The 18,799-nt window shown below is 36.9% G+C and overlaps 1 protein-coding gene across 1 annotated transcript in view; it reads right to left on the bottom strand.

Moving 5' to 3' along the window:
- Positions 1-16,031, bottom strand: part of USH2A (usherin) — a 1,033,591-nt gene extending 1,017,560 nt beyond the window's left edge. Inside the window, exons 1-3 of the mRNA XM_069066041.1 lie at positions 15,803-16,031; positions 14,454-15,129; positions 7,646-7,811 (exon numbers count right to left, since the gene is read on the bottom strand). Coding sequence (XP_068922142.1) covers positions 7,646-7,811; positions 14,454-14,938 — 651 coding nt within the window. The 5' untranslated portion in view covers positions 14,939-15,129; positions 15,803-16,031. The remainder of the gene's footprint in view (positions 1-7,645; positions 7,812-14,453; positions 15,130-15,802) is intronic.
- Between the last annotated feature and the right edge of the window lie 2,768 nt (positions 16,032-18,799).

Genomic DNA, 18,799 nt, shown 5'->3' with positions numbered 1-18,799 from the left:
TACATGCAAACCTTCTTGTGTATGTTTAACTATAACTTTGCAATGTCTGCTAGTGTGCAAAGAATTTATCTTTTGTTTCATGCAATTGCTATTCTAGCACTCTGTACTAAGGATACATCCCATGGGCACAATTTATATCATTTGAAATTAAAATTTGAAATGATTTATTTAAATCTACAGATAATTTTATGATTAGAGAAGATAAATGTTTTGTAAAGTATAAGCTGAGTCAGATACCTAAGTGTATGCCGCAGACAAAAGAGAGGTTAACTTCAGGTCTGTTGCTTAAAGAGTCATTTCTTACTTAAGCTATTTCTTTTGGAATACAAAATATCATTTCAAGAGCTTGTCTGAAAATTACAATAGAGGGTTTATGATAAAGATAGATACTGGAAAGGTCAAAGGACCATGTCTACCAAATAACCCTAAGAAATAGCTTAAAAGGATATCCCAAAGAGCCATGACAAAGAACACCAATAAGAATGAGAAAGAAACTCCACCATCTAGTCCGTAGTACAAAAAGATGGCAAGAAGCCAGAGGAGGCTGGTAGAGAGTCTGATTAGGGAAATCAGAGAGAACTATTCCCGAATAACTTACATTCTAATGGGGCAGACAAATTTTACATACATACACACACACACACACACACACACACACACACACTACAAAGTAGTTTGGAAGGGAGGATACTAGCAATTAAGGTAGGAAGGATACTAGTAATTAAGAGCATATTCCTTCTGTCTACTGACTTCCTTCAAGACTTTGCTCAAATCCCACCTCCTGCAGGAGGAATCTCCTTGTCTTTCCTCTCCCCCAATGCCTTCCCATTGAAATTACCTTCCATATCCTCTGTATTACCTTCTAAGTACATGGGTTTTGCATATTGTCTCCCCCATAAGAATATGAGCTCCTTGAGGGCAGGGATCATGTATTTACCTTTCTTTTGAATCCCCAGCTCTTAGCACAGAGTCTAGCACATATTAAGCGCTTAATAAAGTTTTCTTGAGTGACTAGATTGGCATTTCATTTGGTTATGAATAAGCCTAGATGATAATGAAAATTTGGACTGACGCATCTCAATCAATCCACAGATAGTCAAATTTCCAGAAATGGGAAGATTTCCACATATTCACAGTATGATGTTTAGTTAGAGGCAGTAGGGCAAGAGAAAAGCTTAAGATTCATTTTCTGAGCTCCCTTAAGAATCTTGGGGCTTGTTGTACTGAATGAAGCAGCTTTCATAAGGCCGTATGAACCATTTTATTTCCCAGCAATCAATAGGTACCTGGAAATACTTATATGAAGTGTGCACATGGGCATACGCTCCAGAGATTAATTTAGAGTCAAGGTTTATCTATTCTAACAAATGCTGGTTGGATTACATTTTCTTTTTCACTGGAGCTATCAATAGTTTTCCTCTTTCAGATTAAATGCATAAATCAAAAGAACATATTTTGTAAACAAACAGTTGGTGAATATGAAACCCCTATTCTTCATCTATTGATTCCTAAAACTGTATTTGCCCATGTGTTTTTGACTTTCATTTTATCAAATTTGAGCAAATATTCTTTTTCCGCACAGGGAAGCATTGGAAGCTTCTGCCGCTCTCATGTTTTCCATCTATCAAGAATTTCTCAAAATTGCATGGAGTATGTTAGCATTCCCCTGTTACAAAGTCATTGGTTGGCACCATTGTTGTGGTATTTCATCAGGTTCAAATTATAGTAATTGTTTTATTGCATTTCAGAACAGTTGCTAGAAGGCTGGCTAGGTTGATGATTCCTTAATGATGTTTGTCCTATATAATGTGTGGAATTGCTTAAGGGGAAAAAAAAGTATTTTAATAGAGAAATCTTGGCTTATAGTACATTAAAATGGCATGTAACTAAATACCAATCACCTTAGCAGTTGTTTTTACCCATAACCCCACCAACAATTACCTAAATCAAGTCCCTTTCTCTATTTCAAGCTATTAAAGAATGTCACAAGAATCTATTCTATAGTGATTACAGAAGGTACTGATTCATTTCGAAGGTTAAGCTTTAAAAAAAAGTCTGTTACCATTATTAGTTTTCCCTATTTGATAATAAAAAAGTCTGAATTGATTTTTACCAGTTTTAGTACAAAAAAAATTGGCATAACAAATTTCAGCTTGATATAATTTGAAATAGCCAATATATTAAACCCCAAAGTGAAATTTAAATTGGCAATCATGTCAGCTTCAAGTCCCAAAATGAATATTAATTTAAAAACTAATCATGTTCCAACAGGTTGAACCTTCAAAATGCTAGTTCTAGGATAGAAACTGCTAGATTCTTCAGTGTTACAATATTAGACATCAGTATCTTTTGTTTAGCAAAGCAAATGTCCACATTTTATTTCTAGTCTTTCTTGGGCATCTCCAACATCTTAAATTAATTCAATACTTCAAAGCTTATATCTTTCCTTTTAAATAAGTAGTCTTATTTCCATTTTATTAAAGGGAAATTGAGGCCCCCCAAAAATCTAACAAATTTTATAAGGTTAAGTCCAAAGACCTACTAATCCGCACTCTCTTTACCACGTTACATTGCCTTTTAAAACAACTAGTTTTCTGGTCAGTTCTAGCTACCCTAACAGAGAAAGTTGAGTGTCATTAGCTTCCTTAGATATGCTATCTAAAAAAATCTTATAAATTCAGACTTCATTATGTCAGAATTAGCAATAACTTGGACTTCCCCCAGTTTCTACATCTCACTGAGTGAGGTAGTTGGGAGAAGTAGTAGAAGCAGCTTCTGTTTGTGACCAATACATCAGTAGAATCATGAAATAACAGAGATGAAAGGGGCCTTAAAATACTCCAACCTCATTATTTTACCAAAGAAGCCAAAAGTATAAAGTGACTTGCTAAGATATTATAGTCAGTTGATAGGGACCAAATTGATAGTTGATAGTCAGTACAAAGGGACCAAAACTCAAGTATCCTGGTTCCTAGTCCAATGTCAATTCAAACACCCCATGTTGACTCAGGATTGGTAACATAGCACCAGAAAAGGAGTTAAGTATTTTGGGAAAAGTCTGTCCAGGCAATGATTGTCCAGAAAACCTGTAATTTCTACTGTTGGGGGGAAGCTAAAGTTGGTAAGTCACTTGAATTAGGGAATTCTGAGTTGCAGTAGGGTTAAAACTGATTGAAGTCTCCACACTAAGTGGGACACCAATATGTTAAGACTCATGAATCAGAGGCCTATCAGGCTTCCTAAGGAGAAGCAAACCAGCTCAGGTCAGAGGGAGGGAAAAAAGAATGGGACAGTTTAAATATTCCATGCTGGTAACTATTAGAATCAGACCCTAAGAGGCTGCTACATTTCCAACCTGATGGAGAATGAGAGATAAATCTTTTTTTTTTTTTAATTAAAGTAGATGCACTTGTAGGATTATTTACAGAAAAAAGAAACTTTTGTCTGTTATTTTGGACTTTTAATAAATTCAGAAAGGAGTTCCATCAAACTGAATTCATAATGTTTTCTTGCATATCAGAATAAGAGATATTTTTTACTTTTCAATTTTTAAGCACTTAATTTTTCTCCATCTTACCATCAAACCATCTATTTAAAAGAAAAAGAAGATTCTTTTTTTAGTAAGATTAGTAGAGTGTTTGGCAAGAATACCTTATCTTAAGGGCAGCTATGTAGTGCAGTAAATTGAGCACCAGCCCTGGAGTCAGGAGGACCTGAGATCAAATCTAGCCTCAGACACTTAACACAAAAACTAGCTGTGTGACCCTGGGCAAGTCACTTAACCCCAATTGCCCTCCAAAAAACAAATTTTAAAAAAAAAGCCTTATCTTAAACCATAGGATTAGAATTCCATGGGATTTAGAAAAGAACCTTAGGCCATCCAGTTCTGCCCCCTTACTTTATAGATGAGGAAACCAAAGGCTAGAGTGGTATAGGAGTAAGGAACCTGCTGCCTCAAGGCCACATGTAGCCTTGTAGGGCCTTGGGTACAGCCTTTTGACTGAGTCCAAGTTTTACAGAACAATTCCTTTTGTTAAGGAGATTTTTTTTTCTGTGAAGTTTAGATTTAGTCAAAGGGCCACACTTGAGGACCTAGAGGGCCACATGTGGTCTCAAAGCCACAGGTTCCCCACCCCTGGTTTGCCTAGGGCCACACACCCAATAAGCACCAGAGTCTAAACTAAAACATAGGTGTCTCGATTTCTACTTCAGTATGTCTTGTTGTACTGATTCTCACAATTTTTTTAAAGAAACACAATAGATCTGCTCCTTAAAAGTTGCCAATAATTTGAGCGATTAAAAATTTAGTTGTATTTTAAATGTACTAGCATAGCTCCCTGGTTAAAGGAATTCAATCTTTCCTTTTGTAAATCAAATTACTTTTCCCTACTATATCTTTAATGTAAATCAACAGTTCATATGTGGCATTTGCTTTAAAAAAAATTTGTGCATATGTGTAAATGTTCTCCAAATTCTTGTAGTTTGAATGAATCTAATGATTTTCTAGTATTTTTTATGACTGCTTGATTCTGTACTTTTAATATTGAATGCAAAGCATTAAAAAAAAATCTCAAGCAAAAAATAAAAGGAGTTCACAAATTGGAAAGGACAAGTTTTCTCTTGATAGTCAAACAGTTATGATGTAAAGCGGTCTCATTAAATCATAAGTACTTTAACCTTTTCTTGAAAGAAGTGGAAGATTTAAAGATTTATAAAGAAATTTTGCCTAAACTAGGAAATGACTCATATTTGACATGTATTGAAATGATAATGCTGATTTCAATAGGCACTCTAAGAGCATTTTGCTCCCAGGAGAGTAATTCAGTCTTGGTTACCTCTTTGCATTTAGATTTTGAACTTTCTTCCTAAAGCTTTTAATGTACTACTGTCTGACAAAACATGGCCAAGTTACGCAGATATGATCAGGCAAAATAAAGGCAAATCCAAAGTTTGTTGTTGTCAGGGATTTTTTTAATTGCCAGCACTACATATGCAATGAATCCATCCGTCTTTGACATCTTCTGCATAGACTAGTTCCCAGATAGTTCCTATTTTAGCAATTTTCATATCACAACAACTCCATTGCATTGGACATTTGCAGAGAAGAGGTGGTAGGTAGATGAACACAAATGCAACCACTGCATGGTGAATTAATGTATAGCAACCACTAGCACTCACAGCAAGTGGTAGCTGGTTTGCTTTTCTTTATGCCATAAAAATAGGACATCAACTATGTCTTCTTTATCCTATAAGTATACAGAAAACCTGCTTTCTATTTGTTATCATTAATTCATTCAATCAACATTTATTAAGTACCTACTGTATGCAAAGCAATATGCTAGTTGCTGAGGATCATAACAAAGGTTAAATCAGAGATAATCCCTGAATTTCTGGACCTTATAACCTACTTTGGGGAAATGACACATAGATAAATGAAATACACATCATGACTCCAGACAAGTGCAATGTTTTGATCTCTGAGAAGAAAGACTATTATGGTAGTAGGACAGGGGATAGAGGAAGCTTTATGGAAAAGAAAAATATCCATTTTGAATTTTAAAGGATAGCTAGGAATTCAACAGTTAAAAAAAAGTGAAAAATGATTCATTTTAGGTAGAGTGAGAATAGAAATAAGGGGCAAAGAGTAGCCTAATCTGCCTGAAACAGAGTATCAGGAAGGGCATAAAATAACATCAAACTATAGAGATAGGTTAATGCTGCATGTTTGATAGAAAGTGACCATTTATGTGGTGTTCAAATTGTGAGCTACCTTCCATCATAGACAAAGGAACCTCAACTGTATTCAGAAGGAATCATTGAAGAATTTTTGAGCAGAGGGATATGATAATAAATTATTAAAAAGCATTGATTATGTACTTACTGTATGTAAAGCACTGTTTTAGGTGCTGAAAATGTAAAGAATTAAAGCAAGAGAGGCTGAAGGAACTCATGTGGTCATGAGCCACATCATATCACATCACACAATCAAATTTATTTCTACACAGATTATTTTGATGATAGCATAACAATAATAGTGGAGATATGCACACACAGAAATATGTGTATGTACATATACACATACACACTCATATATATTCACAGAGTTAGAGGTAGAGGCAATCTTGGATCTTATATGATGCATCCTCCCTCATTTTACTATAAGGAAGCTAAGACCCAGAGATGTGATTTGCCCAGTATCACCCAAGTAGTATATGACCATACTGATACTGAATTCAACCCAAAGTCCATTATGCCTAATCAGTCAATAAGCATTTATTATGCAAATACTATGTGCTAGGTACTGTACTAAGTTCCAGAAATACAAATACAAGCAGAAAGACCTAGGAGGTAGAAATTTCAGTTAATTGTGAAGCCATGGAAATAAGGATAAATTAAGAGCACATTTTAGAGGAAAGATGATAAGCCTGACTTTGAATATTTCGAGTTTGACATTTGACCAAGATGTCCAATAGAGGCAGCTGTATGGGTGGGTCTGGACTTCAGAAAAACCCCAGGCAGACATACAGATTTAGGAGTCATTTATATGGGTGTACTGGTAGAAGAGGTGAGACTGAACAACCTTGTCAGGGGAGAGAGTAGACGAAGAACTCTTGACCTGCCTTTGACATCTAACATTAAATAGATCAGGTGTGTAAGAGGGGTCACAAGTCAGACTCATAGAATGCTATTCCACTGAGAGATGACTTCCTAAAGCAATATGCTTCCAATGCCCTCAAATAATGTCGTACTTAGTAATGTTAAAAACCTAATAATGGTCTTTAAAAATATGAAACAAGTTTCTCACTGAATAAACAGACCTCATCAGTCAAAAGTCAGAAATAAAAGTCCATTTTCACCAGAGGTACTGGACTACAAATGTATTTAAGACTCATCCATGTAGACCACTCATTCTTGGTCACTTTAAGCAGAATGGATTCTGGGAGTTGCACTATACAGCTAAGGCCTCTCCGTCATGAAAGGAAAGAGCTGCCTCTGGCCATTTCTCAATACCCTAAAGGAACAAAAAAGGAAAAACTCCATTTTTAGTCTCAGGCCTTCTTATATGGCTTCTCACTAATCCAGCCTTTAGCAGCTTTCAAGGCCAATACAAAATGCAGTTGATAATTAGAATAATAAGGTAGCAACACATCTGAGTTCATTAGTTCTAAGGTCAGTATTTTAATTCAACAGCCAAATTTTATTCACACTATCAGTGTTTTCTGAGAAAAGATAGCTGGTAAGGTTTGAATACATCTATAAATGATAAAAACAATACTAAAGACCCAAAGAGCTATTTACATTTCATTTTGGAGTAGAAATAAAAAATGCCCAGAGGAAAATAAGAAAATGTCCTTCAAGCAGATACTACCCCCCCCCAAAAAAAAAGTATTTTACTTTTTCTCTGAATATTCTTATAGCTAACTTTCAAGGAAGAAAAGCCAGCGATCAAAGATTCATCAATAATTTAAATATTTCCTGGCCCCCTCTCCTCAAAGTTACCACTTAAATTCAACAAAAAAAAAAATTCAAAAAGAAAAGGAATCCTGTTAAGGGAGCTGTGAGCAGATGCCGTTTAAAAGGAGGAAAAAAAGGAAGATAGATCTTTGTGTTTAACCAAATGTTAAATACTTTTTATTTTACTCACCTGCACACTAAGATGAATCCATTTCTTCACAAGAATTCTCCCCAGTGTCATTACTTTTATTGGAGGCTGCAAACCATTTACTGTGCGATAATAAAACATGGTCTCTTTCTCAGAGATTGTAAGTTTGAACACAATCTGCCCGTCTACGGCCTTTTCGATAACACACCTTAGGAAGCAACCAGAAAAGAAGGAAAAGGTCAGCATCCAGCTAGATGCACAAAGGCATTGTGCAATGCACAGATGTTAAACCAACCCCAAATACCACTCAGAAAAGTGCACAGTGACAAAGAGCTAAAAATAAAAACATACACAGAAATTATTTTTGTTCCAGCGACAACAAAAATCCTTGAAAAAAATGAGAGATATTTAATTTATATCATGTTCTTTAGACTCTCACCATCCTTCACTAGAGATTCATGACAGGAAATAAAGTGGCTGAAATCATTCTGCAAAACTAACATTTAGGCTAGTGGCTCATTAGTTCCATTGCTATTTCTTTTATACGAAGCTGCACAACATAGTACATCCCGGCTGGGTATTAAGTCACCAGCGCACATCTTTCTTTTCCTTTCTTTTCATATAAAGAAAATTTAGTGCCCATGGAAGGCTCTAAACTGTTAGCCCTAAAGTCTGAATCACTCTATTTAATTCCCACAATGAAATGGACAGCTGCAATTGGTGTTCGCCCCATCATCAACCTGTCTTAACCCAAAGTTAGCGGACGGCCCCATGAAAGGCCATTAGATGGTTTTCTGTGCATTTCTAAACTTAAGGCAATGTTGTTTGAGGACAATATCTAATCTCTCAACAAGTGCACCTTTAAATACTCCTAAGTCATTTTGCTATAACAGAAGGGTTTTCAGATGCACTCTAGGAATCTGGTCTATATCCGCAACAGCTATCAAGAGATAAAGGCCCTTTCTGACCTTATCACATAGCCAGACTCTTCAGATCCCCTTCACTGCAGACACCTAAACATTTGTGACTGTCCAGTTAAAATCTTCTGGGTCAGAAGAAAGAAAATTGAGCTCTGAATTCAGACATTTATCCCCTTTCCTCTGGGTTACAAAGTAGCAAAACTCTACTTTCTAGAAGGGTTTGAAGACTATTATTAGGGTGCCAGTGAACCTCTGTCTTGGTGGTAGAGACAATACTATATGCCAAAGGATTGTTGTTTCTCTAACATGCAATACTACCCTGCTGGTTCTTTTATAGAACACTGTAGGGTGAAAGTCACTAAACTACTACACTGATAAAAATCCATTCAGCTGTAGGATAAGCAGCAATGAGATTTTGGCAATGCAGAGGTGTCCAAGGTAAGTTTTATCAGGCAGAGGTCACTTGGTCAAAATGATTTGGCAACATTTTTCAAATGGTGTGCTCTCTTCAAAAATATCTCTTCTACATACCCTAGCCTGCTTCTATGATGGTGAGAAATAGTTTCCAAAAAAAGTTTGTGGAGGTTTTGCTCTAGGTACAAAATGTCAAGATCTGAGATCTAATATTTGATACTAATATATTCATTATCAAGAAGAGATTATCAACACACGATTATCCCAAAGTTAATGGTAACAACCAGGAAATAGTAAGAAAGACTGAGATCACAGTTCTAAACAATGATTAAGATGGAGCTCACTTTCCTAACAAATATCTACACCAAACTCTTGATTTATATTTGTCTGGCACATCGCATAGTAAGATATTGCATAAGTGCTCGTTAACTTGTGAAAAGATGCAGAGGCATGGCTAATCCAATGGCAAAGAAACCAAAATTATTGGAACATTATTTACAATTGATTTTAAATTGTTTTATTCATTGCAAAATGGAAATTCACTTAAAATAAAATGGTAGAGATAATAATGTAGCAGCTGTGCCCCATGAGGACCCTACCCTAAGATTTTCAACTACAGAAAACACTCTTGGGAGTGACCTTTGGACTGGAAAGGTCAAAATTACAATGGCTACTAGGAAATTGATAATACAAATAAGGAGATAGTAAGAAAGCACCTAGCTGCCCTTAATGAATCCATTCGGCCCAGATGGACTGTATCTGCAGATAATGAATGATCTAGTGGGTCTGAATTCTGAGCAATTATCAATGGTATTTCAATGATTATAGAAAACAGGATAAGTTACAGCTCAGTGCCAGCTCTGGAGTCAGAGGAACTAGGTTCAAATTCTATTCTTAATGTTTGTTTACTGCACATGTAAACTCGAGCAAGCCACTTAACCTCCATGTGTTTCTGTATCTATAAAGTGAAGGAATTGAGTTAGAAAACCTTCAAGGTCCTTCAAGCACCAATTCTATGATCCTAAGTCTATTATCAGGAGAAATACTGTCCTGATTTTCAAAAACAAAAGATAATGGAAACTGAAAATTATGGGCCAGTGAGCTCAACTTAAATCCCAGAAGAAAAAAAAATCTATAACATTCTTAAAGGGTTGCCTAACAACTCTAGCCCACTAATGATGAATCTGTTGTTTTTGTTGATCCAAGAGGACCATTGATATCACAGGGTGATGTCTTGACTTTCTCTTCCATATTCATCAAAGTCCAATGGCAAGATATGTCAAGTTGAATGGCAATGGCACAGGATGCAGTGTTTGGCCTTGACATCTTCAATGGCTGATCAAGCTTTAAGTGCTCTAGGGCACAGCTTCAGCCACCATCATGGCCACTGGAACAAACTGTTCTCTTCCACCCATTCCTTCAGAGGAAATCTTCACATGCTTGGGGTGCACATCCACCTAACTCACAGATGGGTTTGAGGCCTATTAGTTACACTTAACTTGGTTTAGCCCTTCTGCCAAGATGGTTTTACTAGGGTATAGCCACTACACATTCTACAGCTTCTTGGAACTCCTGACAGAGTTTGGGGGAGAGGGGACCAGATTTGCAGAGTGAGACACACATTTTTGGACATAGCCAATATGGGATTTATTTTGCTTTACTATAAATATTTGTTATAAAGGTTTTGTTTTCCTTCTCTACCCCTGCCCACCAGTGGAGAGAAGGGGAGGCATGAGGGAGGAAAAAAATAAATGCTTGTTAATTGAAGTAAAAAAAAAATAAATTTAAAAATTAAAGAACTAGCTTGTGAGCATCTAAACAAGAAGGATTTGATCAGAAAGAACCAGAATGGCTTGATTAAGAATAAGTCAAAGCAAACTAACCTTATTTCCTTCTTTGATAAGGTAGCTAAACTGGCAAATAAGGGAAATGTAGATATAGTTTTCCTGGAATTTGGTCAGGGCTATGATAAAGCATCTCTTGCAAGTCTTATGGACAAAATGGGGTAGTTTTATCTAGATAAGACTACAACTAGATGGATTTTAAACTTTAAATTTTTAAATTTAAATCTTAAAAAAGATCATCCTTGATGGATCTGCCCAATTAGAAGGAGGCCCTAAGAGATCTGTGACCAACAAAAATATCCCATGTCTTGAGTCCCACAACTGATTAGACATAGATGCTAAGAGATTGTTATTAAATAACTTCATACATACCACACCTCTAGACTAATGAGAAGAGCGCTGTCACCTCCAAAAGAAGTTAGAGGATGGAGGTCACCGACTCTTTCAAAACCATAAAGAACTTGGTGCCCCCACCCAACATTCTACACTTTGGGGTGGAGTACATAAATGCTCTGGGGAGTATAGGCCTAACAATTAATTCAAGGTTTTTAATGTTGAATAGGATCAGTGAAGAAGCCAACAGTATCCCATAGGCAGTCTAAACATTTCAGGCACTGTTACCATCATCATTTTGGGTTTGAAACTTTCTATCTGTCTAGCATTTATTACTTTTAAATTGTTATCTCATGTGAGCTTCATAATAACCACCACTATGAAGCACTTTCAAGATTGCAAAATACTTTACCTACATTAATTCATTTGAGCCTCACAACAACCTTGTATGGTACTAAAGGTGTTATTCCTATTTTAGAGATAAAGAAACAGACTCAGAGGTTAAGTGGCTTGCCCATTGTCACACAGGTGGGATTCAAACTTATGTCCTCAAGACTGAGTCTACTATGCTATCTACTATGCTTTATGATATACATATATGTGTGTATATATGTATATATACATGTATGTGTGTATACAGATAGAGATAGATAGATGATAGATAGATTGATTGATGATAAATGTATCCATTTAATAAGTGAAGAAACTGTCACAGATATATGAAGTGACTTACCAAAGCTCACAAATTTTTTTGGCTACAAAGCTAGCATTAGAACTAGGACCTCCTAAGTATTCGTCTAATGTCCTTTCCATAGTAGTATGAAAATTCGAGATAGGAATTGCTAAGAAGTTATCTGTTTTCCCCATTATGTCATACTGCTCAACTCTTCCTTGACCGTATTTCATGTTGGGAATAGATTGCTCATCTCCCAAGAAAAAACATTTTCATTTTAATTTGAGGCATTAATCTCATTTCTGTTTTTTCCTATGGCTGGACAGGTTAAGCATTAGCTTAGAAGGCACTCTCTGCTGGCAAATTAGAGGCAGTTAAGATGTTAACCAAGCCATTATAGGCAAATTGACAAACCATCAATAGAGCAGTCCTTCCGATGTCAGAGATTAAGGAAGAAAATGGAGTAGGTGCTGTTCAATAAACTGGGAAGCAAGATTTGAGTCATACAGAGTTTACTAAATGAGAGTGAGATCGTGTTGTTGCTGGGGGGGGTGGGGAATGGGGGAAAAAGGAGGGTTTTTTAATTCATTTTAAAAATCTATGCGATATATACATATACGTAAAATACATACATACACACACACATATATATGTATACATGTATATATATATATATATATATATATATATATATAATTCCTTTAAACAAAGTTGTAAGGAAGAAATGCTATGTTTTAAATTTTAGTACACATTGTTACCTAAAAAGATTAAGAACTTTGATTAATTCAGAGGAAAAAGAGTTCTACATAAATACCAAATTTCACATTTTGTTTCCTATTTAGTTCTTACCTCTCTAGTTATTTATTTCTAAGTCAGATATGGAAGAGAAAGATCTCCAAAATTCCTCTCCATCCCCCTGCCTCCAAGTAGCATACGCCTAAGCAATCCAAGAAGCATTTCCCTCCATTCATTTTCTTGAATTTAAATCCACAAGTGAGAATTGAGGTTTGACCATTACTCAAGAATGTATTTACCAAATGCAGCCTTATTTCCCAAAGCTTACTGAAAATGCTTTTCTTAATATGTTATTGATTGTCTTCCTTGCTATTTTGTTTGCTTGTAAACATACTAGCTTGGTAGATAATAAATGTGAGAGGAAGGCAGGTAGCAAAATATTTAGGAACTGGATTTATTCTGTTCCTGGATAAACAATAATTGGATAATCCACATTTTGTTTATTTTACTTATCTAGTGCAAACACCCCGAAATTTCCCCCATCCCCATAGGTATCATGGTTTTGAGAATGGAAATGACCTTGATGCATGAAACACTCAAAATCAAAGACCTCATGATCCCTCCTTAGTGAATTCTGCTGTATCTTGTCTGTGTGAAATTATGCCAATGGCAGGTGAAATTGGCATAAGGGTGTCAGTGTGAGTAGAGGAAGGAACATTTTATCCTAGCTCTGTCTGTCAAGGGACATTCTTCCAAAACACCTCAGGATTTAGCTGTATAAGTTGTGATTTACAGGGATTTTAAACATTTTTTCCTAAGGAAACGGCAGGTAAAAGTAGATTGGGGACTACTTTCACTCCAAGCTTAAAACTGAATTAAAAAACTACCCACTTTCACTTAGTATTTGAAATTGATCATATGGTACATTTTTAGTCTCATTTACTTACAAAACAAAACAATAAAAAACACTACACTGACATTGTCAAAGCTTAGGGATAGATATTTCCAAATTGTTCAAATCTGATGAAAGATACTTTGTGGAAACAAATTTACTGATGATTAGGTTAAGAATGCTTGCGACATCCACCATTAAAAATAAAAAGCAAGTGTGAGCCTATCAAAATGCAAAATGGTCATAAGAAAAGCAGTAGGCCTCTCTCCAGCTTCACATTGAGGGCATTGTTGCTGGGCAGACAGTATAAAAGCCTTTGAGAATATCTCACAATTACCTCTATTTTCTTAACTAATTGAAGAAATAGATACCAGACAGGGAAGAGGACAAAAGCTATGTTTTCCATAGGGAAAAAAGTTATTAGGTTTGGCTTGCTTATATAAACCTAGATCAGGAATTTGAGGCTGCCAATTTTTTTCTATCTGATAACTTTGCAACATGTGTTTCATCAGTGTCCAAGACTATGCTGTTCTAGGGAAGGCTTTTCAGTAATAAGAAAAAGACCTTAGTTGAAATAGGAGGGTAACGATGAATATGTACATCAAATTCATTTCATTGTCATTAAGGCCCTATTTTTCTTGAGGGCTCATTTCATATACGAAACTTAGCATTTTATGTCATAGGAATTAGATCTGAATTTTCAAAGAGGTCATCTAGTCCAAACTCCTCATTTCACAGATGAAAAAACTGAGGCCCGAGTAGGCCAAGAGACTGGCCTAAAATCACAGTTATTAAACATTAGAGGTGGCATTGAAATGCAGATCCTCTGATGCCAGTGCCTTCTTTCCACATTACCAAGGTGACTTTTTTTAATTTTGTAATTTACAATAGAACTTCTTTTATCCTGAGTATATCATTTCTATCAAAAAAAATTTCGAAGCTTTGCCCTTCTTTCTTTCTAGCTTGCAATTCACAATCATCATCCCTACTCTAGATTTTTCTGAGCACCAGGAAAGCAAATACCCACATCACTACTTACATTACACCTCCTTGCTCAGGTTTCAGCCACACAGCTAAAGCAAATGATGCCGCCAGCCTTGGAGAAGGAGGGGAAAAAAAGCAGTCTTTGAGATTACCAAAAATAAAACTTGTAGAATTGCTAGGGGAGCCAGGGTGCAAATCATTTCTGTCTGTGGTAATGCAGCTCCTGAGGCCTGATGAGAAAAGGGTGATGTAGGAAGGAGCGGAAGACCCAAATGGGCACTCTTGAATACAAAACCTCTGCATACAGTATTGAATACTTTCAACAGCTGTGGAGCTGTGACAGAAAGCACTCCGGTCTGGTACTCCACATGTTGCTTGGGTTGGCACAACTGAAACATTCTTTAAAGCTCCAATATTTTGAAGCCTTGGGAAAAGCCCCTGTGAGCTAGCTAATGGTATAGAAGCAAAATAAGGAAGGATAAATGTCCCAATGATGTGAAATAAGAACCCACAGTCCCATGAATGAGTTAGGTAGTTCATGTTTATAAAAAAGTGTTCTCCTGATAAAGTGTTCCTAAATAAATAATGTCACTAGCTTGCAAACTCTTGGATGCAGGGCATTTTAAGTGGTGATGAGATGTTCCATTTTCGGAAAACACGGGACATGTTCTCTCACTGAAGAGATACCAAGATCTTGACCAACGATGAAGACATGGGAGGCAAAATGATTGCTGTGAACCGAAAGCAAAAAAAGTCTGGAATAAGTTCGTATATTTCTAAACTTATGAGTTTCCTAAGTATAAACAATCATTTAGCACATATCAAGAACCTGCTTTGCCAAAAGCACTGCCTCTATAAGGACATTCAACTTCCCTATTAAACTAATATGTTTAAAAAAATAAGAAGCCAATGTAACAGACTTTCAAAATTTCAATTTTTTGTTATTGAATTTGCTATTGAAATGTCTACATTTGTTGATGATTGTTTAAAAAAAATTTTTTTCTCAAACCCACAAATACCTTGATATCATTTGGCATAATAACAAATCCCAGGTAATACTCCTAACGGTTCCTAGATGTCCCATTTGTCCACAAGGACACTAGCACTCAATATCCCACCACCACTTAAGAAAAGAAGAATACTATCTATATCACATGCCACACAAATATCTAACACTTAAAGTTTGAAAAACCACTTTGCCCCTTACCCCCTTATCTCCCAGCCTGTGCTGTTCCATTTAGCCCTTAGTAAAGCTGATTAGAAACCCATCACCATCTGTCCCGTGCTTTAATATTCAGCAATAGGTCTCAAGCTAGGGTTTACTCACACTCCTAGTTATTTGTGGGCTAAAAGTGGGCCTCTAATTCTGCATAATTAATGGTACTGAGAAGTAAGCAAAGTTACCGTTATTTATTGCATTTCAACGGGAGTGGTACTGTCCCCTCAGTTTGACAATTGGCTCTCCAGGAGGATCGCTGTCTGCCGTTGCCCAGCAACCCTGTGGCAACCCCCAGTTACTCTTAGCAAATAGGCCGGAGCAGCAGCAGGAATGCTGGAAGGAATGGTTGGGCTCCCAGGTAAGGTGCCCTGCACAGTAAACACTTTGCTAACTGAAGCTCAAGAGCTCAGTCTGCTCTCTAGTCTGGCTTACATCTGTTGCCCCTAACAGTGGGAGGGACCTGGATGGGTCCGTGCATACATAATTTTAAAGTAGCAGTGTACCTCATCCTGGAATTCCAACCCCCCCTCGTCCTTCCCCCATTTTCTACTCCTCCTCCCAAATGATTTAATCCGTTTAATTCCCTAATGAAAATGACATCCTATTGTTCTTCAGAGACACAAATTCCAGCTGTACCTTGACTCACATGAGTAATTTCAAACCATCTCTCTCTAAGACTTACAATGGTAGAGGAATTTTCCTCATTGGAAGTCCCCTATGCCAATGAAATCACAGGTATATTTCAAAAGGAATTTGCCCTGTGAAATTTGGATTCAATCAAAGGGCCACACTTGAGGACCTAGAGGGCCACATGTGGCCTTGAAGCCACAGGTTCCCCACCCCTGTCCTAGTCCTTAACTAGACTTTCCACTGTCCTGTACCTCTTTATCCTCCAACTCTCCATCTTTTCTCACTGCCATTCCAGCTTCTGGATGTGTGCCTCCTCTGGAGGCTGAATAGCATCTGGTAACCTTCTCTGGGGGACAGATTTGGGAGCTCAGAGGTTTTGATTTAAGCTCCAAAGCAGCAGCATTGCATGTCCCCCCCCTCAATGTCTAAATGGTTAAAGGTGAGTGTGGGCATGCCTATAAGGCCTTCCTAGAATTCTGTTATTTGTAATTCTGTTGTATGTAACTCTGGATACAATTAAATCCCTCTTTGGGATAGCATAATATGAATAGACTGCAGTCTGAAGCAGCAAGAACCTGTAGCCTTCTGGGGTTTTTTTTCCCCTTTTCTGCAAAATGGATAGCCTGTTTGGGAAACAGGTGGCAGTTTGCTACTGGTGTGTCTGTTTCTTCCGTAATTATCTTACTTTGGCAGAAGCTCTCTAGGGCACATTGGGCTATTAAAACAGCCAGTGATGAACCATGAATGGTCTCTCTCAGAATCATCCTTTGTCTTCCATAAAGAACCTAGAAAGAATGCCTACATAGGATATAGACACCCTTGAAATATAAACTTTTCCAGTTGGAATGGGTTGATTTCTTGATTCTCTGGAAAATTCTTTTCCTCTACTTGTCAATTACCACATTATTGCAAGGGCAAATTTGTAACTAGAAATGAATTGGCAAAGCTGCTTAGAGGGTAATAGATTTAGAGCTAGAAGAAATCTTAAAGGTCATTAAATTGTACTGCCTCATTCCACAAATAAGGAAACTGAGGAATAGAAAAGTTACCCAGCAAATTCTAAAACAATACTTGGAACCCAAATTCCCTTTCAAATTTTGCCACTAATATTTAACAACCTTGGACAAGTCACATAACTTCCTTGGATCTCAGTTTCCTCATTGAAGAAGTTGGAGAAGATGGTCTCAGAGGTCTCTTCTAACTCTAAATTTATACTTCTACAATTCATTATTGTAGGATACTTCAGTAGGTCTCACTTGCAATTTGGGGTATGTGACTTGCCCACTGACATATGTCAAGTCCATATCTTCCTCTACAAAGTGAGGGAGTTGGAAGAAACATATCCAGCTCAGTGGTCAATGATTCTAGAAATCTAGGACTTGTGGTCACTAGAGGAGGAAAATTAAGATGCAAAATACATGTACAATAAAAATTGGCTACCTACCAAGTTACAGAGTACCTTTCAGAATCCTCTGGTTTCTAGAGCCCAAAAGGAATCCCCCCAAAAGTCTTCGGCAGTGATCTAGCCTGAGAACCCAGGAATAATGAACATAGCTGAGAACTTACCAAAGTTTACATCTAGCAAGCTGCAGCTGGCTATAGTACGTGCAGTATTACAGGTATATGCCCACTCATATTGATGTCCATCATTTCAGATTCCAGCCAGTCCCACATATGCCTTTTATTTTCCCTATTTTAGTAGAGGCTCAGAGCTATACCATTTAGGCCACATATGACAGGGATCTTTTTATCATTGTCCCCAAATTTTGAAGTAACTCATGAAGAGTGCACCAAGACCTAGTAAGCATACAATTTCACTGTGAACTGTAAGTTTGCCCCAGTCTAATTCTCCACCCTCCCATTATTTCCTATATCAAAGTTCATTCTAGGGGTAAACAAATATCCCAGAAATCAAGATCCAAATTCCCTTCCCCTCCCCCCCAAAATACCTTTAAACCACTCCTATCATCTATTCTCTCTCAATATCCCCATGATCATACTATTGTGTTTTTGCTCTCATACTAATATTCAATTTATTTTTTCCACAGTCACTAAATAACATGCATAGGAAGCTAGTTTTTGCCTCTGCTTCTTAGCTGATTTGGAGGCTAAATATAAATTAATAATAAAGAATAAAGAGTTAACCATTTACATTCCTTAATGTAAAGCCCCTACAGAGTCTATCATGTGGTTGGAGTTTTTTTTTTTGTTGTTGTTGGGTTTGTTTGTTTTTTTACTAGACTTGTGATTTTATTGCTATGAGAAACTATCTACAAATGTAGATCCAGACCCAGTCTCAGAGAGCAGAGATAATGAATGTTTAAGTGACTTGCCCCAGAACAGACAGTCACTCATTCCTATCCTGGGCCCTCTTCTCTCCTCTCCCTTCACTATTTTACTTGGTGATGTCATCAGCTCCCATGGATTCAATTATCATCTCTGAGCTGATGGTTCTCAAATCTATCTAGCCCTAACCTCTGTCCTGACCTCTGGTCTCATATCTCCATCTGCCTGATGGAGATCTCAAACTGAATGACCCCTAGATATCTGAA

This window comes from Petaurus breviceps, unplaced genomic scaffold, assembly GCF_028583685.1.
Source record: "Petaurus breviceps papuanus isolate PSGF00001 unplaced genomic scaffold, PetGlider_PUasm1.0 90702, whole genome shotgun sequence".
In the NCBI taxonomy this organism is placed as follows: domain Eukaryota; kingdom Metazoa; phylum Chordata; class Mammalia; order Diprotodontia; family Petauridae; genus Petaurus; species Petaurus breviceps.
Note: the sequence above shows the minus strand (reverse complement) of the source record. Positions and strands in the feature narration are given on the sequence as shown.